This window comes from Pipistrellus hanaki, assembly GCF_964339955.1.
Source record: "Pipistrellus hanaki genome assembly, chromosome: 17".
Lineage (NCBI taxonomy): Eukaryota > Metazoa > Chordata > Mammalia > Chiroptera > Vespertilionidae > Pipistrellus > Pipistrellus hanaki.
The window spans coordinates 40,377,382-40,397,013 of record NC_140519.1 but is presented as its reverse complement, the minus strand read 5'-3'; the positions used below and the strand labels follow the sequence as shown (position 1 = coordinate 40,397,013).

At 52.5% G+C, this 19,632-nt stretch overlaps 1 protein-coding gene across 2 annotated transcripts in view; it reads right to left on the bottom strand.

Moving 5' to 3' along the window:
• The window catches only part of BAALC (BAALC binder of MAP3K1 and KLF4), a 43,019-nt gene extending 28,179 nt beyond the window's left edge, over nucleotides 1-14,840 (bottom strand). For both annotated transcript variants that reach the window (XM_084864615.1, XM_084864614.1), the window contains exon 1: nucleotides 14,599-14,840. In XM_084864615.1, the coding sequence (XP_084720741.1) occupies nucleotides 14,599-14,749 (151 nt within the window). In that variant the 5' untranslated portion in view covers nucleotides 14,750-14,840. The remainder of the gene's footprint in view (nucleotides 1-14,598) is intronic.
• Nucleotides 14,841-19,632: the final 4,792 nt, after the last annotated feature.

Below are 19,632 nucleotides of genomic sequence, written 5' to 3'. Positions count from 1 at the left end.
CCAGTGTCTGCTGTAGGCCACCCCCACCCCCCCCAGGCACTTCCCCAGCCTCCGGACTCCCAGGGCCATAAGGCCCGGTCTCCACCCTGCAGGCGTCATGTCTCCTAAGCATCAGAAGCAGAGCCTCTCTGACCGCGGAGCCCCACAGAAGAGGCGGCTTGAGATGGGAAGAGGGGCACAGGGGGTGCTTGAGAGCATCCGAGCCTTGAACTCTGCCTCTCCCCAAGCCTGCCTACCCTGGGCCTGTCTGCTCCCCGAGCCAATCGTCAGTCCCTTCGGCTGCTCACAGTTCTGTCCGGGGGATGTTGACGTGTTGATTACTTGCTAATACAGGAGTCCGGCTGACACGGGGGTACGCCACAGCTGTGCCTGCAATCACTCCCTCACGGTCATAGCCCCTGGACATGGGTTCACCAAAGACGCCCCCTCTCCTCTGAGCTTGAGCCGGGGCCTGCCCTGGAGTTCAGACGTGCCGGGACAGAGCGGTGGGGTTGGCGGCGTGTTGGCATCGGGGACTGAAGAGGCTCCCCAAAAACAGCTCACCTCCGGGGAAGGGCGCCAGGCCCAGCGGCCTCACCCAGCAGCGGGAGGGCCAAGCCTCAAGGTCAGAGGGGAGGACCGCCCCAGAGAGAGCCGGTGTTCGTCCCTCACATCCGTCCTCTGTCCACCACCGGACCCCATGGAGCGGCGGGGGCTGAAAGCAGAATCCCAGGAAGCTACTTGCTTCTTTATAAACAGGAGAAAGTTGGGCTCAGATGCACACACACTGGGACAGCCCATATGAAAGCTGAGATCGGTGCAGTGTTCTACCCGCCAAGGACCCTAAAGAGGCCAGCGAACCACCAGGTGCCGGGAGAGAGCGTGGAACAGATTCTCCCCCACGACCGTCGAAGGAGACCAACCCTGCTCACACCATGACCTTGGACTTCTGGCCCCCAGAACTGGCAGGGAATAATTCCTGTTGCTTTAAGCCACCATGTCGGTAGCATTTGTTACAGCAACTCTAGGAAACGAATACGCTTACCGTGTTTCCCCGAAAATAAGACATCCTCCGAAAATAAGACCTACTTACAAGTTTCCTTCTGAGTGAAATATAAGGCATCCCCCCGAAAATAAAGCCTTCCCCCCCCCCCAGGCTAAATATGAGAGAATTGGTCCACTGATTGTGAAAGAAATGGAGTCACAAGGAATTCACCAGGAAATTCGGGAATTGGATTGTTATGATGATGTTCCAGAAGAGGATGACATGATTGTCATTGAATAAATGAGTACATTCTTGATACTGTAGGATTCACAGTTTGTCTGGTTTGTGTTGACAGCTACCGTACTACCGTACCGTATACAGGCAATAAATTTATTTTCATTTAACAATAAATGTGTACCGTATTCTTCTTCATGGAAAAATAAGACATCCCCTGAAAATAAGACCTAACGCATCTTTGGGAGCAAAAATTAATATAAGACACTGTCTTATTTTCAGGGAAACAGGAGAAAGGGCCAGCAGAAACCAAGTGGCTGGATCCTTCTCAAATGCAAATGACTGTATTTGGGGGAGGAGAGAGACACTGTATCATACAGACTCCGGTTTGCAATCCCAGCCCCTCCAACCTCTCCAGGGGATCTTGGGTGGGTGTTCCTTAACTTTAAGACCTGGGCAGAGCCCCACGTGTCATTCTCGGCCACCAGTGTCCCTATGATGGGAAGGAATAACGGTCACCTAGGAACAAGGAAAGGCATTGATAGGCTCTAGGCTGATAAATTAACTGTGTGTGTGTTAGAACTTTAGGATAACCACTAGAACGTGCGAAAATTCCAAGCTAATTCAGGGGGGAGAACACCCATCAGAAACGAGATCGCCCATAAGGCACCTGGTTTCCTGTCTGACACACAGGAGGTGCTCAATAAATGGCCGATCTCTTCCCCTGCAGCTTCCTGCATTTGGACCACAGCTCTTCCAGGCAACATAATGTGGTAGGCAGAATGGTGCCTTCTCCCCAAGAGCCAATCTTTAATCCCTAGGACCTATGAATATATTAGGTTACATGGCAGAGGGGGATTAAGACTGTAGATGGATTAAGGCGCCTAATTCCAATTAAGGTCGTTATTTTAAACTGACTTTAAAGTAGGTAATCCCAGATTATCCAGATGGGTCCAGTGTAATCACAGGAGCCCTTAAAGTGGAAGAGGGAGTCAGAGGGAAATCAAAGGGCAAGGTGACTGCTGAAGAGAGAGAGGCCTGGATGCCCTGGCTGGTTTGGCTCAGTGGATAGAGCGTCGGCCTACGGACTGAAGGGTCCTGGGTTCGATTCCGGTCAAGGGCCTATTCCTTGGTTGCAGGCACATCTCCAGTAGGGGGTGTGCAGGAGGCAGCTGATCGATGTTTCTCTCTCATTGATGTTTCTAACACTCTATCCTTCTCTCTTCCTCTCTGTGGAAAAAATCAATAAAATATGCTTTAAAAAAATAAATAAATAAAGAGAAGCCCGGAGAGAGGCAGTGTTGCTGGCCTTGAAGATGGAGAAAGGGGCCACGAACTAGGAAACAGGGGCAGCCTCCAGAAGCTGAACGGGGCAAGGAAATGGTTCTGTCCTACAGCAACCGGAAGGGAGGGCAGCCCCTCGGACACCTGAGCCCCATGAGATTGTGTCGGGCTTCCAACCTAAGGACCGGAAGACCCTAAATTGTGCTGCGTAAGCCACTAAGTTTGCGGTCCCTTGTTTTAACAGCAGCAGGGAACTGACACGCCTGGCATGATGGGAGTTTTCCTACCCTGCTTTCAGGGATCATGCATGGGAATTCAGTTAGTACCTGAAAATGTAGGTATTCCAGTGACACCACCATGACTTCCACGCCCGGGGCCACTGTGAGGAATTCTGGGCAGTACTACTCATGGTTAGCGAGACAGACTAGAGCAGGGGTGGTGGGGCCGGACAGTTATTCATGCCAACCTCTTCTTAAAAAGAGCTGGCACTGCTGGCTACTCCGTGGCAGCTGTCCTGAGGGCTACATACCCATCTGCTCCAGGGAACCTGCAGGAGTGGGAGCGGCTCTCGCCACCACCACTGTGCTTGCCAGCCCGTGAGCCCGGCTTCTGGCTCCCTGTGGGAGCGCACTGGCCACCAGGGGGCAGCTCCTGCGTTGAGCGTCTTCCCCCTGGTGGTCAGTGCATGGTCATTCCCCCGTCCGGTCGATTTGCATATTAGCCTTTTATGAAATAGGGTAAATCATTGCCGATTACACGGAAGAGAGTTCCCAGGGAAGCTTGCTAAACACCAGAGAAGTTTTGAGCGGCACCCCAGCTTGCACCTCCCTCTCCCCTTTATCTTGTCTGATCCTCCTCTGAAGTCCTGCCGGTCCCCGTTTCCCAGGTTAATCCCCCCGGACCCTGCCAGGGATCGCAGGAAGGCGGCCAGGGCCTGAGGCTGCAAGACGGCCTCCTCCCACTGCGGCCGTGTGCGAATCAGGCCGGCGCGCTGCATATAAAATACCTTGGAAGCAGCGCCTGTGCCAGCCCGGCCTGGCCTTCTGCTCTGCCAAGTGTTTGTTTGAGGCTCGAGTCCAAGTCTCAGTTCCAGAGGCCAGGTCCTCCCGGGGGTCCCGCCCACAGGCCCTGCTGCAGCCAGCCCCCAAGTCCCAGGTTCGGATTCCTGTGCAGTCAGCTCCCCGAGAACCTGTTGTGACTAGCACCGACGAGCCGCGGGCACCACCATATGCTCTAAACACCGCGCAGTGTAACCCACGTGTTTCCTCAGTCCTGGGGCTCCCGCTGCCTTCTGCTCTCCCTCTTGCCATTACATCCCTCGCATTAGCCCACTCGATATCCTAGCTGTGGCCTTATCTCTTGGCTATCACTATACCCCCTCATTTTTCACAGCTCCCCATTTCTGCAACCCCCTGTCTGATCATCCTCTTCTGAGCCTGCCAGTAATCTCAGAACCTAGCCCAGGCCTGCCCTGGGCCATTAGACTCCCGCCATTAGACTCCCCGAAACCCTGGGACCCTCCGGCCATCAGGACCCTCTACCTTCCTCCACAAACCTTCGTACCATTTCCACTCACTGCTGAACATGCGTCTCCAGTAATGACCTGCCCACAGCCTCATCACCCGATAAGACCATCAGTTCCTCCAGGGCAGGAGCCCAATGGGAGTCATCGGCCGAGCCCAGAGCCTAGTACAGTGCCTGGCACGTAGCTGGTGCTCCACTGTTTTAATGACTCCATTGTGACTGCCTCAGAGCCTCACTGGGGATCGAGCCCACAGCCCCGGGCATGCACCCCTGGCTGAAATTGAACCCAGGACCCTTCAGTCCGCAGGCCGATGCTCCATCCACTGAGCCAAACCAGCCAGGGCTGTCGCGTTGCCTGCTTAATAATCACACCCTCATCCTCTCTGACTTTATCATCCTGCTGGGTTCCTCATTGACGAGTTAAACAGGTAGCTGCACCTGCTTACCCTTTGTGTGAGCGTTAAGATTTTAACATTTTGAGGAACACACTTTGATATATTCCTTTGGCGTTAATGAAATTATCCTATGAAGTAGCAGCTCCAGGCCAAGCCCTGATGACAAGAGTAGACCAGATGGTTCCTGATTCTCCACCGGAGACTGTATTAATGAAAACCATCCCTCTCTGTGCCAACAGCCTGAGTGATTTAGAAAGCTGCTTAGATTCTTTGTGATTCAGTCTTTTCTCTTGTAAAATTAAAACAATGACAGATCCTATTTCAAGGAGTACATGAAGAATTCAACTACAGATGCTCCTCAAGTCACGATGGTGTTCAGTCCTCGTAAACCCACTGGAAGTTGAAAATATGCTATGTTGGAAATGTGTTTAATACACCTAACTTACTAAAACATCACAACTTAGCCTAGCCTACTTTAAATGTGCTCAGAACACTGACATTAGCCTATATTTGGGCAAAATCATCTAATACAAAGCCTGTTTTGTAATAAAGTGTTAAATCTCTAATGACAGTTCTTATGTGTGTCACTTGGTACCATTATAAAGTAAAAAAAAAAAAAATCATTTAGTCAGACCATCTTAAGTCGAGAATCGTCTGTAGTGAATACACAGAAAGCACTTAGAATAGTATGGTATGTATGCTCTTTCATTTCATACCCACAGCAACCCTATGAGGTCAGTACTCTTATTATTTCAACAAGCAGCTGAGAAAACCAGAACGTTTAAGGAAGTTCAAGTACCTTTCCCAAAGTTTCAATGTGGAATTGTAACTCTGGACGCTGTGGTTTCAAGTATTGCTTTGCCCAACTCACTTCATGAGAGTATTGGGGAGCTGCCCTCAATAAAAACCAGACACTCAGGTTCCACTATCAGGAAAACAAATTCTGAGATCCAAATAGCCCACCATCTTATTTCTAGAGTTTGAGAACTATCCCTCGAAAAACAACTTCAACAGCAAAAACCCAAAGGAGAGCTTTTGTAAAATGAATGAAAGAACATTTTGTCTAAATTTGCTTCCCACACAGAGCTGGAAACACACGGGGAAAAGAAGCCGGTACGCACCAGCTCCAAAACTCAGTTAGCAAAGGGAAGGCAGCACAGTAGACGAGGCCCCAGAGCTTCCTCCCTCAAAAGCCAACGTTTTTGATTCACAGTTATTCCTTAGAAATGATTTCCATCGAGGCACAATAAGAAACTTCCTCTATCAAGTCTTAGGCAAGATAAGACTTCAGCCAGTCAATAATAGTCTAGGACAGTGGTCGGCAAACTCATTGGTCCACAGAGCCAAATATCAACAGGACAACGATTGAAATTTCTTTGGAGAGCCAAATTTTTTAAACTTAAACTTCTTCTAACCCACTTCTTCAAAATAGACTCGCCCATGCTGAAACCGGTTTGGCTCAGTGGATAGAGCGTCGGCCTGCGGACTGAAAGGTCCCGGGTTCGATTCCGGTCAAGGGCATGTACCTTGGTTGCGGGCACATCCCCAGTAGGGGGTGTGCAAGAGGCAGCTGATTGATGTTTCTCTCTCATCGATGTTTCTGACTCTCTATCCCTCTCTCTTCCTCTCTGTGAAAAATCAATAAAATATATATTTTTTTAAAAATAGACTCGCCTAGGCCGTGGTATTTTGTGGAAGAGCCACACTCAAAGGGCCAAAGAGCTGCATGGGGGAGCTGTGGTTTTAAAAAAGAAAAAATTCATGTAGATAATGGTTACTGATGACTGAGAGCTGCTGAGGAACTTGATAATGGATGGACTGGGTTGTCTCAGCCAATACTGACATCACAAAACAAGAAAGATAACCAGATAAATACCAACCAAACACAGTGTGAAGACACTGAATCCCAGTCCAAACAAGCCATTTGTAGAAAAGACGCCCATGAGAACACTGGGAAATTTGGACAATGACTGGATTTTTGTTATACAGTTTTAGAGGAATTTTCATTATTTTCCAGGTGAATAGTAATGGTATTGTGACTATATGTTAGTTTGAAACATACAGAATTGCTGATATTACACCATTTTTTAAAATATATTTTATTGATTTTTCACAGAGAGGAAGAGAGAGGGATAGAGAGTTAGAAACATCAATGAGAGAGAATCATCGATCAGCTGCCTCTTGCACACCCCCCACTGGAAATGTGCCCACAACCAAGGTACATGCCCTTGACCAGAATCGAACCTGGGACCTTTCAGTCCGCAGGCCGACGCTCTATCCACTGAGCCAAACCAGTCCCAGCTGATATTACACCATTTTAACCTACAAGAATGATAATGTCATATGGTTCAATCTTACATATTTTTTAAGAGTCCTTATCTTTTAGATCCATACTGAAGTATATACAGATGAAGGTACAGGACTTCTGGGATTTGTTTCAAAATAATCCAACTGGTGAAGGGGAATGGAGATAGAGATGAAACAAGATTTGTTTGTGCTAGTAATTGTTGGTGCTGGATGATGGTTCATTATACTGTTCTCCCAATTTACGTGTGTGTGTGTGTGTGTGTGTGTGTGTGTGTGTCTGTGTTTGAAAATGTGTCTGTGTAATTTTAAAACTTCTAAATATATAGATGTTTGAAATGTTATGTTTAAAGCATACCTACGACTACAATGAAGGGGTTCCAGAATTGTTCTGAGCAATTGCAACTCCATGGTGTCTGCTGGGAAGAGACAATCCAGTGAAGTTATAGTTTCTGGAGAGTGTCCACATGTGTGGGTGTGTGGGTGGGTGTGGTGGAGGGTGTTTAAATCAGCTTCTCCTAGGAGTTTTTGTTCTATTCGCCACTGTGTTGGTTTTTTTGTTGTTTTTTTGTGTGGTTGGTTGGTTGTTTTTTGCATGTGGCCATGGGGTTTGGGATTCTAAGGATGCTGTAGTCAGTGTTTGCACTTTGAGTTCATGTGCACAAGGAAGAAGAAAAACAAGGCTTACGGGCATGGCACCCTCCTGGCTCCCTTTGTTAACGTCGGGCAGCGCTCTTTAAAGGATGCCTCTTCTCTAAGTTCACTGGGTGTTTTCCGAAGTCTGTGTAACGGCGAGAAGGCTCTGTCTCTCCAAAGGAATACCTGATTCCGAAGAGTAAACATCGTAACAGCAACCTATTCATCAGCCGCCAGGCCCAAACCAACCAAACGTGGTGACTTTGAGTGCTCCAGCTTGGGCCTTACAGCCCCTGGTGGTGAGCGAGGGTTAAGGAAAGGCGAGTGAAGCTCAGAAGCTCAGCAAGATACAGGGACACAAGGACTCCTCACGCCTCCTGGCAGCAGTTCCCCATCCTTGCAGGTGTGGGGGGCAAGCGGGGAAGGCACCTCAGACCACAGCCGCTGCCCTGGAACCTCTGAATCAACAGGGACCTGCCAGGAAGGGACAGGGGGATGATCCCAACATTCCTGGGAGCCCGAGGCCGAGGCCGGGAGAGCTCCTGGTGATGCCATGATACTGTCTTCTCCCCAAACCCCGTTCAGGCCAGGAGTATGATTTGCATAATAAAATATCTCCCCCTGCCCTGTCCTGCCTCCCTCACCCACACAGTGTCCCCTAGAACTCTGCCCAGTAAAAATCCATCTCAGAGTCCTTCCTGACGCTGTCCTTGAGAGTGGACACAATGTGAGAGCAGAGAGAAGGCATGGCCAGAAACAAAAACACTCAAAACAGAGTAAGAGTCCAGAATAAGAGGCGAGTGCTAGAAGGGAGCAGGTGACTGAGGCGGCTGTGAGGAGCTCTCAGGGGTATGGGGGCAGTGGGATAAGGCAGCCCCTGAGTCCAGCTGAATGGCGTGGACTGCAGGCAGTGAGTGGAAAATGAGGCTAGGACAATTGCATGCAGTGGGCAAAGGGGCATCATGAAAGGCTCTGAGCAGAACACAATAGTGAGCCCAGCTCTGCTTCAGGAATCTTCAGCTGGCGATGGTGTGACAGGGATGGCAGAGGCAATGACTGGAGCGGGGGGACAGGTCGGAAAGCCATTGCAAATGACCTGGTGAAGAGCAGAGAGGTCACGAGCTAGTGATCAGTTGAGGAGCTGGCTGAGGAAAGACCTCGGGGCTCAGAAGAATCTAGACCTGCCTTCCCCAACCCCTCTCTCCCACTTACAACCTGCATAGACTTGGGCAAGCGCCTCACCTTTCTGGCATTCCCATCTGTGAAATGGGGATAACAGAATCAGGTGCTAACTACGGACTACCTGGCACCTGCTGGGCATGCAATGAACTGAACCGTGCTCATGAGGCATGGCTGTGTTTGCGCACACATCGCTTGTCAACCCTCCAAGCAAACAGGAGCATGTGCTAGGAAGGCTGGCCTTGTGAAGTGGTGATTATTGGACGTAATAATTTAATGAGGCCTCAATTTCATCCATTATGGAGGTGCTTACACCAGAATCGTCCCTCTTACAGTACACGGGCGATCCCACTACCACTGTAACTGCCGCCTGCCCTGTTGTTATGACAACTGGTTTCCCAAACGCCCTGTTATTTCCTACAGATCCTTTCGGCTTCCTCGTGCCTGAAAGCCCATCACCCTAGAGACAAGAGCAGGGCGATGGTTTTGGACGCCCACAGGAAATACTGTCACCTCCTTAAATTAGCCAATGGGCTGTCTGCGGCAGAACCCCGGGCCGGAGCACAAGGGCAACCCTCCATCAGCGTGCCTGCTCCCTGGAAGTCAGTGCCACGGGACATCGGGCTTCCTGCGGCATTAACTCTGCAGGAAGAAGCAGAAAGCAGAGGAAGGCCCACCACACAGCTCTTGTACACATCAGTCTGGTATCAACCGATCATTCTAGTAAAAGGTTTAAGTTTAGGATATTGTTGCATTATTTCTAAAACTAGTTCAATATTAACACTTTTCTTTCAGCAAATAGCCACCTTTTTTGAACTCGCTTGACACATGGGAATGTTATGAAAACAGTTATTATTACTAGAAGCCGGGTCCCTCAGTCTGGCCTGTCCCCTCTCACAGTCCAGGAGCCCTCAGGGGCTGTCCTACTGATGGCTTAGGTAGGCCCACTTCCATTGTCTGGCCTCCCTCTGCAGAAGGCGACCGAGCTGATCAGGGGAAGGTGCTGCCTCCATCACTCTGCTGCTGCTGCCACTGCTGGCCGCGGTGGCTACAAGGCCTGAGCCCTGAGCCCTGGGCTTTGCAGCCACCAATGCTCAGGGCTGCCTGAGCCCCAGGCCTCTCAGCTACTGTGGCTTTGTCTGGATGGACTCCGGAAGACATCCATCTTAATACATATTACCCTTTTATTAGTATAGGTTATTTTTTAAATATATTTTATTGATTTTTTTTTTTTTTTTTTTTTTTACAGAGAGGAAGGGAGAGGGATAGAGAGTTAGAAACATCAATGAGAGAGAGAAACATCGACCAGGTGCCTCCTGCACACCCCCTACTGGGGATGTGCCCGCAACCAAGGTGCATGCCCTTGACCGGAATCGAACCTGGGACCCTTCAGTCTGCAGGCCGACGCTCTATCCACTGAACCAAACCGGTTTCGGCGTAGTATAGATTACTATTGCAAAATGTTACATCCCCGTGGTTTTCAGCAGAACATCTCCCCTCCTCACTCACCTACTTCCTTTTCTCCTTCTCCCTTGCTCTGGCTAAGCTTCTCTCCTCTTTGGCATCCCCTGCTCGCAGACTACCCAAAACCTGTCCTCCTCTTTTTCTTTCCTTGCCCAAAGGACCCAATCCTTTAAGGGTGGTAGATGTCTAGCTGTTGTCATGATGTCCTTCCCTCCTGCAACCAGATACCTGGGTAACAGGGTCCTGGCCCAGGAGACTCAAGCAAGCTGACTGGGTTTGGGGAAAGCTATTGTTTCACAGATTTTTTTTTAATTGCTCTTCTCTGCATCCCCTCTTCTTTCTGTCTAAGATAAGAGGCTGCAGCGTCTGGCAGCTGGGGGATCAAACACTGCCCCTCCCTGCCCGCGAACACAGTCACCTCCAGCGATTCCTATCCCCCCCCCCCCCCCCCCCCCCCCGTAGAAACGGAAACCCAGAAAAGCGGAGAAGCGTGCTCCCTCTCACACGGTTAACAGCAAATGTCTGTAGTTAACACCTAATTCCTTCACCACTGAGCATCCCATCTCCAAGCAAAATAACGAGAAAGATGGTGATGAAAAGAGCGGGAAAGGTCCAGGGATTCAGGATCACGATGCGTGTGAGAACCTGTAACTAAGGAAGGTCTCTCTGCCCAACACACACAGAAGCCAATACTGTGGCACTGGTGGCGGTGGGGGTGGGGATTGGCTTTTACTGCAAGTTCAACCAGTAAGGAGTCAAGGCTCCAATCTGCACCCCATCCAGGGTTCGAGGTGAGATTTAAGGGGTTTCAGCACCAGATCATTCAGGATAACGGACCCTTGGCTTCTGAGAGTATCCAGGCTCAGGTACCGGTCATACCCAGTCCCTGGGCTCCGTAAAATCAAGAATGTTATAGTTCACCCCCCATTAATAGGGAAGGCAGTGTTCAGAAATGTGGGCTTTGGATTCTCGTCCTGGACTGGGACAAGTCTGAACCGTGTCCCCTCCCTTCTAAACGGAGGACAGCAATAGTTCCCACCTGTCTCAGCTTAAGGACGAACCCAGGTGGTTTACATTCAGTGCCACGGATACAGTGCCTGGCCCCTGATAAGTCATCCGTACCTATTAGCTAACGGGGATATATTAAGTGCTGTTCATTTTATTTTATTTTTTCCAATTTATTCAGGTAAATCATTTTGCTGCGAGTCTCTAATTCTGCCACCTTTCACGTCGCATTTACTAAATCAATTATGATGGCAATTTAAACCTGTAAAGTGGAAGCACTGTAGAGAAGTGTTTCATTCCCTGGAGAAATTAGAAGGGGGGGGAGGGGGGACACACAATAGTATGAAAGGGGATGTTTAAGGATGTAATGAGAGGGACTAATGATTAAATCCAAGGGAAGCTAGGGAGCCATGAACCTGCAGAACAGCTGAGCCAGGCAACCTTCGTCTCCTTCTCCTCGGGAGACCCCCATCGAGACAACAGAAGTAAGCATCTATCCGGCAAGCCTATTACTCAGGCCAGACCGATTTAATTTCCTCCTGTGACAGAGACACGCCTCGGTGACACAGAGAAGCAACGGATATCCGATCCTGTGGCTTCAACTAAGCCTTTCATTCAGCCTACAGACCCGCTACCTCTCGACGCGTAACTGAATTCTGCTGGCTCGTGGAAGCTGTCTCCAGAAATGAGAACCAGAGGCTCATGATCACTCTTCGAGCGAGGAAGAGGAGGCAATGCGCTCTTTCCTTTGTGGGACTGAGGAAACACCTGTGTGGGAGGGAGAGCTGGAGAGAGAGGAGGGAGATGAGGGTTCACCCTGTGCTCAGACCTCCTGAGGTTGGGGTGACCGGCAGGAAGTGGCTTTGACACTAAAGGAGAGTGGCCAGGGGCTCAGAAAGAAGGGATCTTGGAAAACAGGGGGATCTGGGGGTAAGAGCGATGAAGGAGTGGAGAGAATGTCTTGACCGGGGCAAGGTAATGGAGTCCCATCTGCCTTGAATTAGGGGACCCTCCAGAGACCCTCTCCAGCTTGAAAATTCGAGTGACCGAGCCTTTTGTGGACTCTGCTGAATCCAGCCTTTCCTTTCGTCCCCCATCAGAAAAAGCTCGATCGAAACAAGGAAAAAAAAAAAAAATACAACACATCCACTGTGGGCCAACAGATGCCTCTTCCCCTCCCCCATCAAGCCTGGGCCTGAGTTCATGGGCTGCCACACACCAGCATGCCTATGCCAGACCTCACCTGTTGCAGGCACCAGATCCCATGATGCATGATGGGATCTGACTCAGGAGGGCAGAGCAACACATGAATAAGCGTTGGAGAGGAATAGCTATGCACATAGCCAGCACGCAATAACTCTCTCATACGCATACATAGACACACACACACACACACACACACACACACACACACACACACATATACTCCCAGTCACCAAGGCAACCGTTCCCTGAGGCTGCACTTTGCTGTTTTTCAGACTAGATCTTTTTCTCCATGTTTCCTTGGAGGGCAGCCCTGGTCTTGGACTCTGCTGGGCGGCACCATCCCTCCTTGGAAAAGGCAGTTCCGTATACCAGTTCCCAAGCCCGCTTCCAAAGGCCCGCTACGTCTTATCCTCCTTCCGACACGGAAGCCAGCCAGCGCATGGCCTGCAGAGTTGCTGAGAGCATCAGCCACACAAAACAACTATTCTATTGAATAACTGACAGGTCTCGCTTTAAAAAAAAAAAAAGGGGGGGGGGTCCACAAAGTTCACGTGAAAAGGGAGCCAGCTTTGGTCCTACAAGATGGACAGACTGGCTCTCAAGATGAAAGGGACAGCTCTTCTGGAGGAGGCATAGGTTTAGGATTCCAGGTTCTTTTTGTTTGTTTTTTTGTTTGTTTTTTATATATTTTATTGATTTTTCACAGAGAGGAAGGGAGAGGGATAGAGAGTTAGAAACATCGATGAGAGAAAAACATCTATCAGCTGCCTCCTGCACATCCCCCACTGGGGATGTGCCTGCAACCAAGGTCCGTGCCCTTGACCAGAATTGAACCCGGGACCCTTCAGTCCACAGGCCGACACTCTATCCACTGAGCCACACCGGTTTCGGCAGATTCCAGGTGTTTTAAGAGCAGTTCACATGCCTTTCCCGCTCCATAGAGTATGCATTATACTTCAAATCAATCTCATTTTCTAGTTCAGATGGCATTACTTTAAAATGCCAGTCACATCAAGGAGTCGATAAAGGGTTAAAACACGTTAATCCAAATATCAATCTGGTGGCTTTGTTTCTTTTTACAACATCCGCGTAACAGGTAGTGAGGTTTCTGCCTTCTCGCGTCACCAACAGGTGTATGATTCAAGTTCAGTCCGTGGCAACAGTTAAGTCTATTCTCCTCTCTACCCTACGATTATTAGTGTCTGCTGAAATAGTAATAATTACATTATAAACAACTTGGCTTTGTGGCTGAACCAGAAAGCCCTTTGCAAGCCCTTCCACCGGAATCCTGCTGGGGGGTGTGGGTGATGGTGGTGGTGGTGGGGGTGGCCTGGGTGAGAGTGTTCCCACTCACTGCCCGCGGCCCCACAGGCGGCCCCAGCCCCGGGGCAGGGAGGTGGAGCCAGGGCCTGAGAGTGAGCTTGGGGCAGGGCTCCTGAGGGAGCCGGCGGGCACTGCCCGTGCCCGGGGCTGGGATTCTGGTTTGGGAAGCGATGGAGGGGCACCTCCCCAGGGGGGAGGAAAGGGGAACCTCGAAGGAGGACTCCACCCAGACATCTGGGCTGGGCGCTGCGTCCCTGGGTCCCAGGAGAGGGAGGGAAGGAGGGAGGGGGAGAGAGAGAGAGAGAGAGAGAGAGAGAGAGAGAGAGAGAGAGAGAGAGAGAAAGAAAGAATGTCTGGAGGAGCCACCGGGCCATGGGGGGCAGAGGGGGCATGGACCAAAGTGGGGGTGCAGCGAGCCCCGGGGGGGCCAGGAGCGTGGGTGGGATTCCCGGCAGGTGTGCATGCCCGGGAGGGGGGGGGCAGGTGTGGGTGGCAGGGGGCAGGTGTGGATGCCCAGGGGGCAGATGTGGGGGCCAGGGGGCAGGTGTGGGTGGCAGGGGGCAGGTGTGGGTGCCAGAGGGCAGGTGTGCGTGCCAGGGGGCAGGTGTGGGTGCCAGGGGGCAGGTGTGAGTACCAGAGGGCAGGTGTGCGTGCCAGGGGGCAGGTGTGCGTGCCAGGGGGCAGGTGTGCGTGCCAGGGGGCAGGTGTGCGTGCCAGGGGGCAGGTGTGCGTGCCAGGGGGCAGGTGTGTGTGCCAGGGGGCAGGTGTGGATGCCCAGGGGGCAGATGTGGGGGCCAGGGGGCAGGTGTGGGTGCCAGGGGGGCAGGTGTGCGTGCCCGGGGGGCTGTCCTCGCACCCCAGCCCGGCGCTGAGCCGGTCCCCCGCCCGCCCCTCCCTGGAGGAGGCTAACGGTGCGGGCTCCCCATCCACAGGGTCCGCCGGACCGCGCCGGGCCTAGGTCTGCCCCTGCGCCGGCCCTGACTGTCTGCCCGCCTCCCCGGCCCTGGTCCACCCCGCCCGCCCCGCCCGGATTCCCGGGGACGGGCGGCCCCCCCGGCCCCCGCCGCCGGCCGCACTCACCCGCCGGGCCGCCCGCCTCGGGGCCGCAGTCGGCGGCGCTGGGCGGCGGGTCGGAGTCGGTGCAGGTGAGCCAGGTGGACTCGGTCTCGCGCGTCCAGCTCTCGTAGTAGCGGGGCTCGATGGCGTCCGCCCTGCTGCCGCCGCAGCCCATCCTCCCGCGGCCGCGGCCTGGGCGCCGCTGGGCGGGCGGCTCAGCGCCGGCGGCGGGGCCCGGGCCCGGGAGACCGGGGAGAACCGGGCGGCGGCGGCATCCTTCCCGCCCGCCCGCCCGCACCAGCCAGGCGCCCCTCCCCTTCCTCCCCGCCCCTCCGGCTCCAAGGCCCGCCCTGCCCACCCCTCCTTCCCGCCTCCTCCTCCACCTCCCGGCTCCCCCGCCCCCTATTCCCCCTCCCACCCCCGCCCCCCAGCGCCAGAGGGGGCCCCCTTCCTTCCCTCCCCCCGGGATCCCACCAGGGTTCCGCCTGCCCCGGCTGGAGCTAGGGCTCTCGGCTCCTGTGCATTCACCCATTCAAATGCCACCCTCTCCCTGGCTCCCTGGCCCCCTCCCTCCTCCCTCCTCCCTTCTCCATCTTCCTTCCTCCTTCCTCCTCCCTCCTCCCTCCTCCATCCTCCTTCCTCCCTCCTCCCTCCTCCTTCCTCCCTCCTCCCTCCTCCTTCCTCCTTCCTCCTTCCTCCTTCATCCTCCTTCCTCCCTCCTCCCTCCTCCCTCCTCCTTCCTCCCTCCTCCTTCCTCCCTCCTCCTTCCTCCTTCCTCCCTCCTCCCTCCTTCCTCCTTCCTCCTTCCTCCTTCATCCTCCCTCCTCCTTCCTCCCTCCTCCCTCCTCCTTCCTCCCTCCTCCTTCCTCCTCCCTCCTTCCTCCTTCCTCCCTCCTTCCTCCCTCCTCCCTCCTCCTTCCTCCCTCCTCCTTCCTCCTTCCTCCTTCCTCCTTCCTCCCTCCTTCCTCCCTCCTCCCTCCTCCTTCCTCCCTCCTCCTTCCTCCTTCCTCCTTCCTCCTTCCTCCCTCCTTCCTCCTTCCTCCTTCCTTCATCCTCCCTCCTCCTTCCTCCCTCCTCCCTCCTCCTTCCTCCCTCCTCCTTCCTCCCTCCTCCTTCCTCCTCCCTCCTCCATCCTCCTTCCTCCTCCCTCCTTCCTCCTTCCTCCTTCCTTCATCCTCCCTCCTCCTTCCTCCCTCCTCCCTCCTCCTCCCTCCTCTTTCCTCCCTCCTCCCTCCTCCATCCTCCTTCCTCCCTCCTCCTTCCTCCTTCCTCCCTCCTTCCTCCCTCCTCCCTCCTCCCTCCTCCTCCCTCCTCCTTCCTCCTTCCTCCCTCCTCCCTCCTCCCTCCTCCTCCCTCCTCCATCCTCCTTCCTTCCTTCTCCTTCCTCCATCCTCCTTCCTTCCTTCTCCTTCCTCCATCCTCCTCCTTCCTTCATCCTCCATCCTCCCTCCTCCATCCTCCTTCCTCCTTCCTCCCTCCTCCTTCCTCCTTCCTCCTTCCTCCTTCCTCCTTCTTCCTCCTTGCTGGCCAGCGGTTTCAGGGGCCTGGCTATGGCTCTCCCATGTCCTGGTTCAGGCAGGAAGAGGGCCTGAGCCGGCGGTGCCAGGAGGTCCTGCAGAAGGAAAGGAGGCCCTGGAGCCGCACACCGGGGGCCAAGCATGGCCTCCAAGAACGAAGGAGCAGCCCCACCACGCAGCCGCTGTCTGGGCTGGTTTGGGCGAAGGGGATGGGACCTCTGCTCCCCAAAGTGCTGGGCGCCGCCCTTCCCAGGCCTGCCACTTGCTGATCCCAACTTGGTCCTCTGCGCACTGAAGGGTCCCAGGTTCAATTCCAGTCAAGGGCATGTACCTTGGTTGCGGGCACATCCCCAGTGGGGGTTACGCAGGAGGTGGCTGATCAATGTTTCTAGCTCTCTATCTCTCTCCCTTCCTCTCTGTAAAAAATCAATAAAATACATGAAAGGAAGGAAGGAAGGAAGGAAGGAAGGAAGGAAGGAAGGAAGGAAGGAAGGAAGGAAGGAAGCCAGAGAGGACAGGAGCCCTGTGGCATCTGGACACCCTCTCTGAGCGGGGCTGGGGGCACGCTGGCTTCCCTCGAACCCCAGGGAGCCTTGGCATTCCGGGGCGCACTGCCCGGCTCTCAGGCTGCTGTTCCCGGGGCACAGGGCTCAGGCTCCGGAGGGAGAGCAGGTTCACCTGGCCGGAAGAAGCCGGAGCACCTGGCGGGAGGAGGGAACACCTGGGAGAGGAGGAAGCCACCCCTAAAGAAAAGGCTTAAACAGGAGGACTAGCCAGCGTGGCTCAGTGGATAGAACATCAGCCTGCGGACCGAAGAGTCCAAAGCAGCCAATTGTGTCAGGTGGAGAGGTCTGAAAATGGCAGCTCAATGAGACATGCTGTCTATCCTGATGGAATTCGAAATGCCTGTGAAATTTGAGCTCACGTGTGGAAAGCAATTAACCCAGAACCTGGAATATAGCAAAAGGAGCTTTATCAATGCTAGCTTTCATGATCACATGGCTTCCAGTCTGGAACTCAAGAGAGAGGGTTTCAGCCAAAACCGGTTTGGCTCAGTGGATAGAGCATCTGCCTGCAGACTGAAAGGTCCCGGGTTCAATTCCGGTCAAGGAACATGTACCCTAGTTGCGGGCACAACCCCAGGAGAGGGTGTGTAGGAGGCAGCTGATCAATGTTTCTAACTCTCTATCCCTCTCTCTTCCTCTCTGTAAAAATCAATTATATATATATATATATATATATATATATATATAAATTTTTTTTTTTTTTTTAAAGAGAGAGAGAGGTTTCAGCTAGCAAAGTGGGTTTAGGAGGCAGCAGCACATGAGAGATTCAAGAAGAGGCCCAAATAGCTGGGCCTTTCCTGGTTTGCTTTTCTAGTGCTCACACCTCCCAGCTCCGAGTGCCCCACCTCCTGCTCCTTCTCTCCCGCCGCTAGTCTCCTCTCTGTCCCAGCAGCTGACCCCAAGTTTGATATTCCAGCCACTGCTCACCACTTTCTCCAGGTACATCCAAGACGTGGTGGATGAAGGCACTCAGCACTCAGGTCCTCCTGGTCTCTGGCCTCAGTTTTCTCACCTGTGAATGGGCTAATGAATCGGGTGGGGATGTGTGGAGTGCTTGGAAGAGTGCCCGGTACATAGAGAGCCTAATCGGTGTTAGCTGTTGCTGCACTTTTGGGGCAAGGCGCAACAGAAGGAAAACCTGACATTCGTGTTTTTCACATGAGACCATGTCTGTGAATTAGCTTAGCACACAGCAGAAGTTTGGTAAATGTTCATCTTTTTTCTCTTCCCCCCTCCCCCCCCCTCCCCGCCACCCCTCACCTTCCTTTATGATGTTCCTACTAACAGCCTTTCTGCAAATAAGATTTCTCACCACCATTGCTATATAATCATCGATGGAACAGCCATCTGGGCTTTTTTCATTGAATTTGTTCTTACATAAAATCGCAAATAGAAAACCACCCAAAGTCATGGAGAAAGTTGTTATCCCTCACGGAGCTGAAGTGTTAGCAGGAGCTCAGAGCCTCTGACAGTGACTCAGTGCTCCTTTAATTACAACTCTTTAGCTGGTATTGAATTTCCCCCAAAACTTCAGGGATAAATGCAATAGATACAAATATGCAAAGTGTAATCAATGATCTTAAACCATCTCTTCAGACTCAATCTCTCCTGTTTCCAGTCTTGCTTCCTTTCTTAGGAAAAGCAAAAGAATTGGTCATTTTTTCCCCATAATTTTCAAAGCAACAACAACAACAAAAATGATTCTAAAAGAGGGAAGCTTCTAACAGGGAATTGGAATACTTTAGCCAAGGCCATCCAGAGCAACTCAATGCATCCTGCCTTTAAAAGCTATTGCTGTGTGGTTACCTGATGGGATTCTCAAAATAATGTATCTGTGGCTTTAAGACCCTTTGTGCTGAGTACCGCCCTGGCTCATTTCCATGGAAACCGGAGCAGTGGTCTAGGGCCTCCCAGGGCTTATTTCTGTGGCCCAGCATCCCTGGGCTCTGCCCAACTATGCCGAGCCGGGGAAGGAGACCTTCAGCGAGGCAGTGAGTGTCCAGGACAGAACACAAGCTCCACCGACCCAAAACCTGCTGCCAGGCTCAGTCATCTGAAAAAGAGTGGAGAGCGATTCACTGCCTTCTAAGTGTCGGTTTTTCCTCCACGTGAAAAAAACTGCTACAGGTAAGGAGCTGTGGCAGCAATCATTCTAGGCAACGGGGTGCAGACCCCAGGTCTTGAATGCTGTGCCTCTGCCAGTACCCATGGTGCTCCATGCCCTCTCTCTGGAGGATTTAAAGCAGTTTCCACTGAGCACCCACCCCCCTGACACACACACACACACACACACACACACACACACACACACACCCTGCCCCAGTCCCAGTCCCCAGTCCTGGCTAGCTGACGCATGCTCATTGATCTCCAAAGTGTGATTTTCTGGTAAAGGAAGAAAGCTCGAAGTTCACACCCCAAAGCACACAATCTGATCCCACTCCCCACACCTGGGTGAGGAAGTCCGCAAGTGTCCTTTGACACAGGCCCGTTCATGCATCTCTCGCCTTTGAAGAATGACTCCGTCCCCCGAGGGAAACAGGGTACACCTGGCATTGCAGACAGAGAGGGTAAGCAAGGGAGACTGAAATGTTAAAATGGCAAGAGGGTAAATGAGTTTTTGACTTGGTTTAAGAAGGCAGAAAAGGTGAAAGAGGAAATTTTGCACACACACAAAAGGAAGTAACTGGATATGTTACCATGAAACATTTTATATGGAAAGTGAAATTTAAATGTGAAACTAAACACTATAGAGTAAATTCTCCCCCCACTCGTCTTTTTATTATATATATTTTTCTTGATTTCAGAGAGGAAGGGACAAGGAGAGAGAGATTGAAACATCACTGAGAAAGAATCATTGACCGGCTGCCTCCCTGCACACCCCACACTGGGGATGGAGCCTGCAACCCAGGCATGTGCCCTGACCGGGAATTGAACCGTGACCTCCCGGTTCATAGGTCGACACTCAACCACTGAGC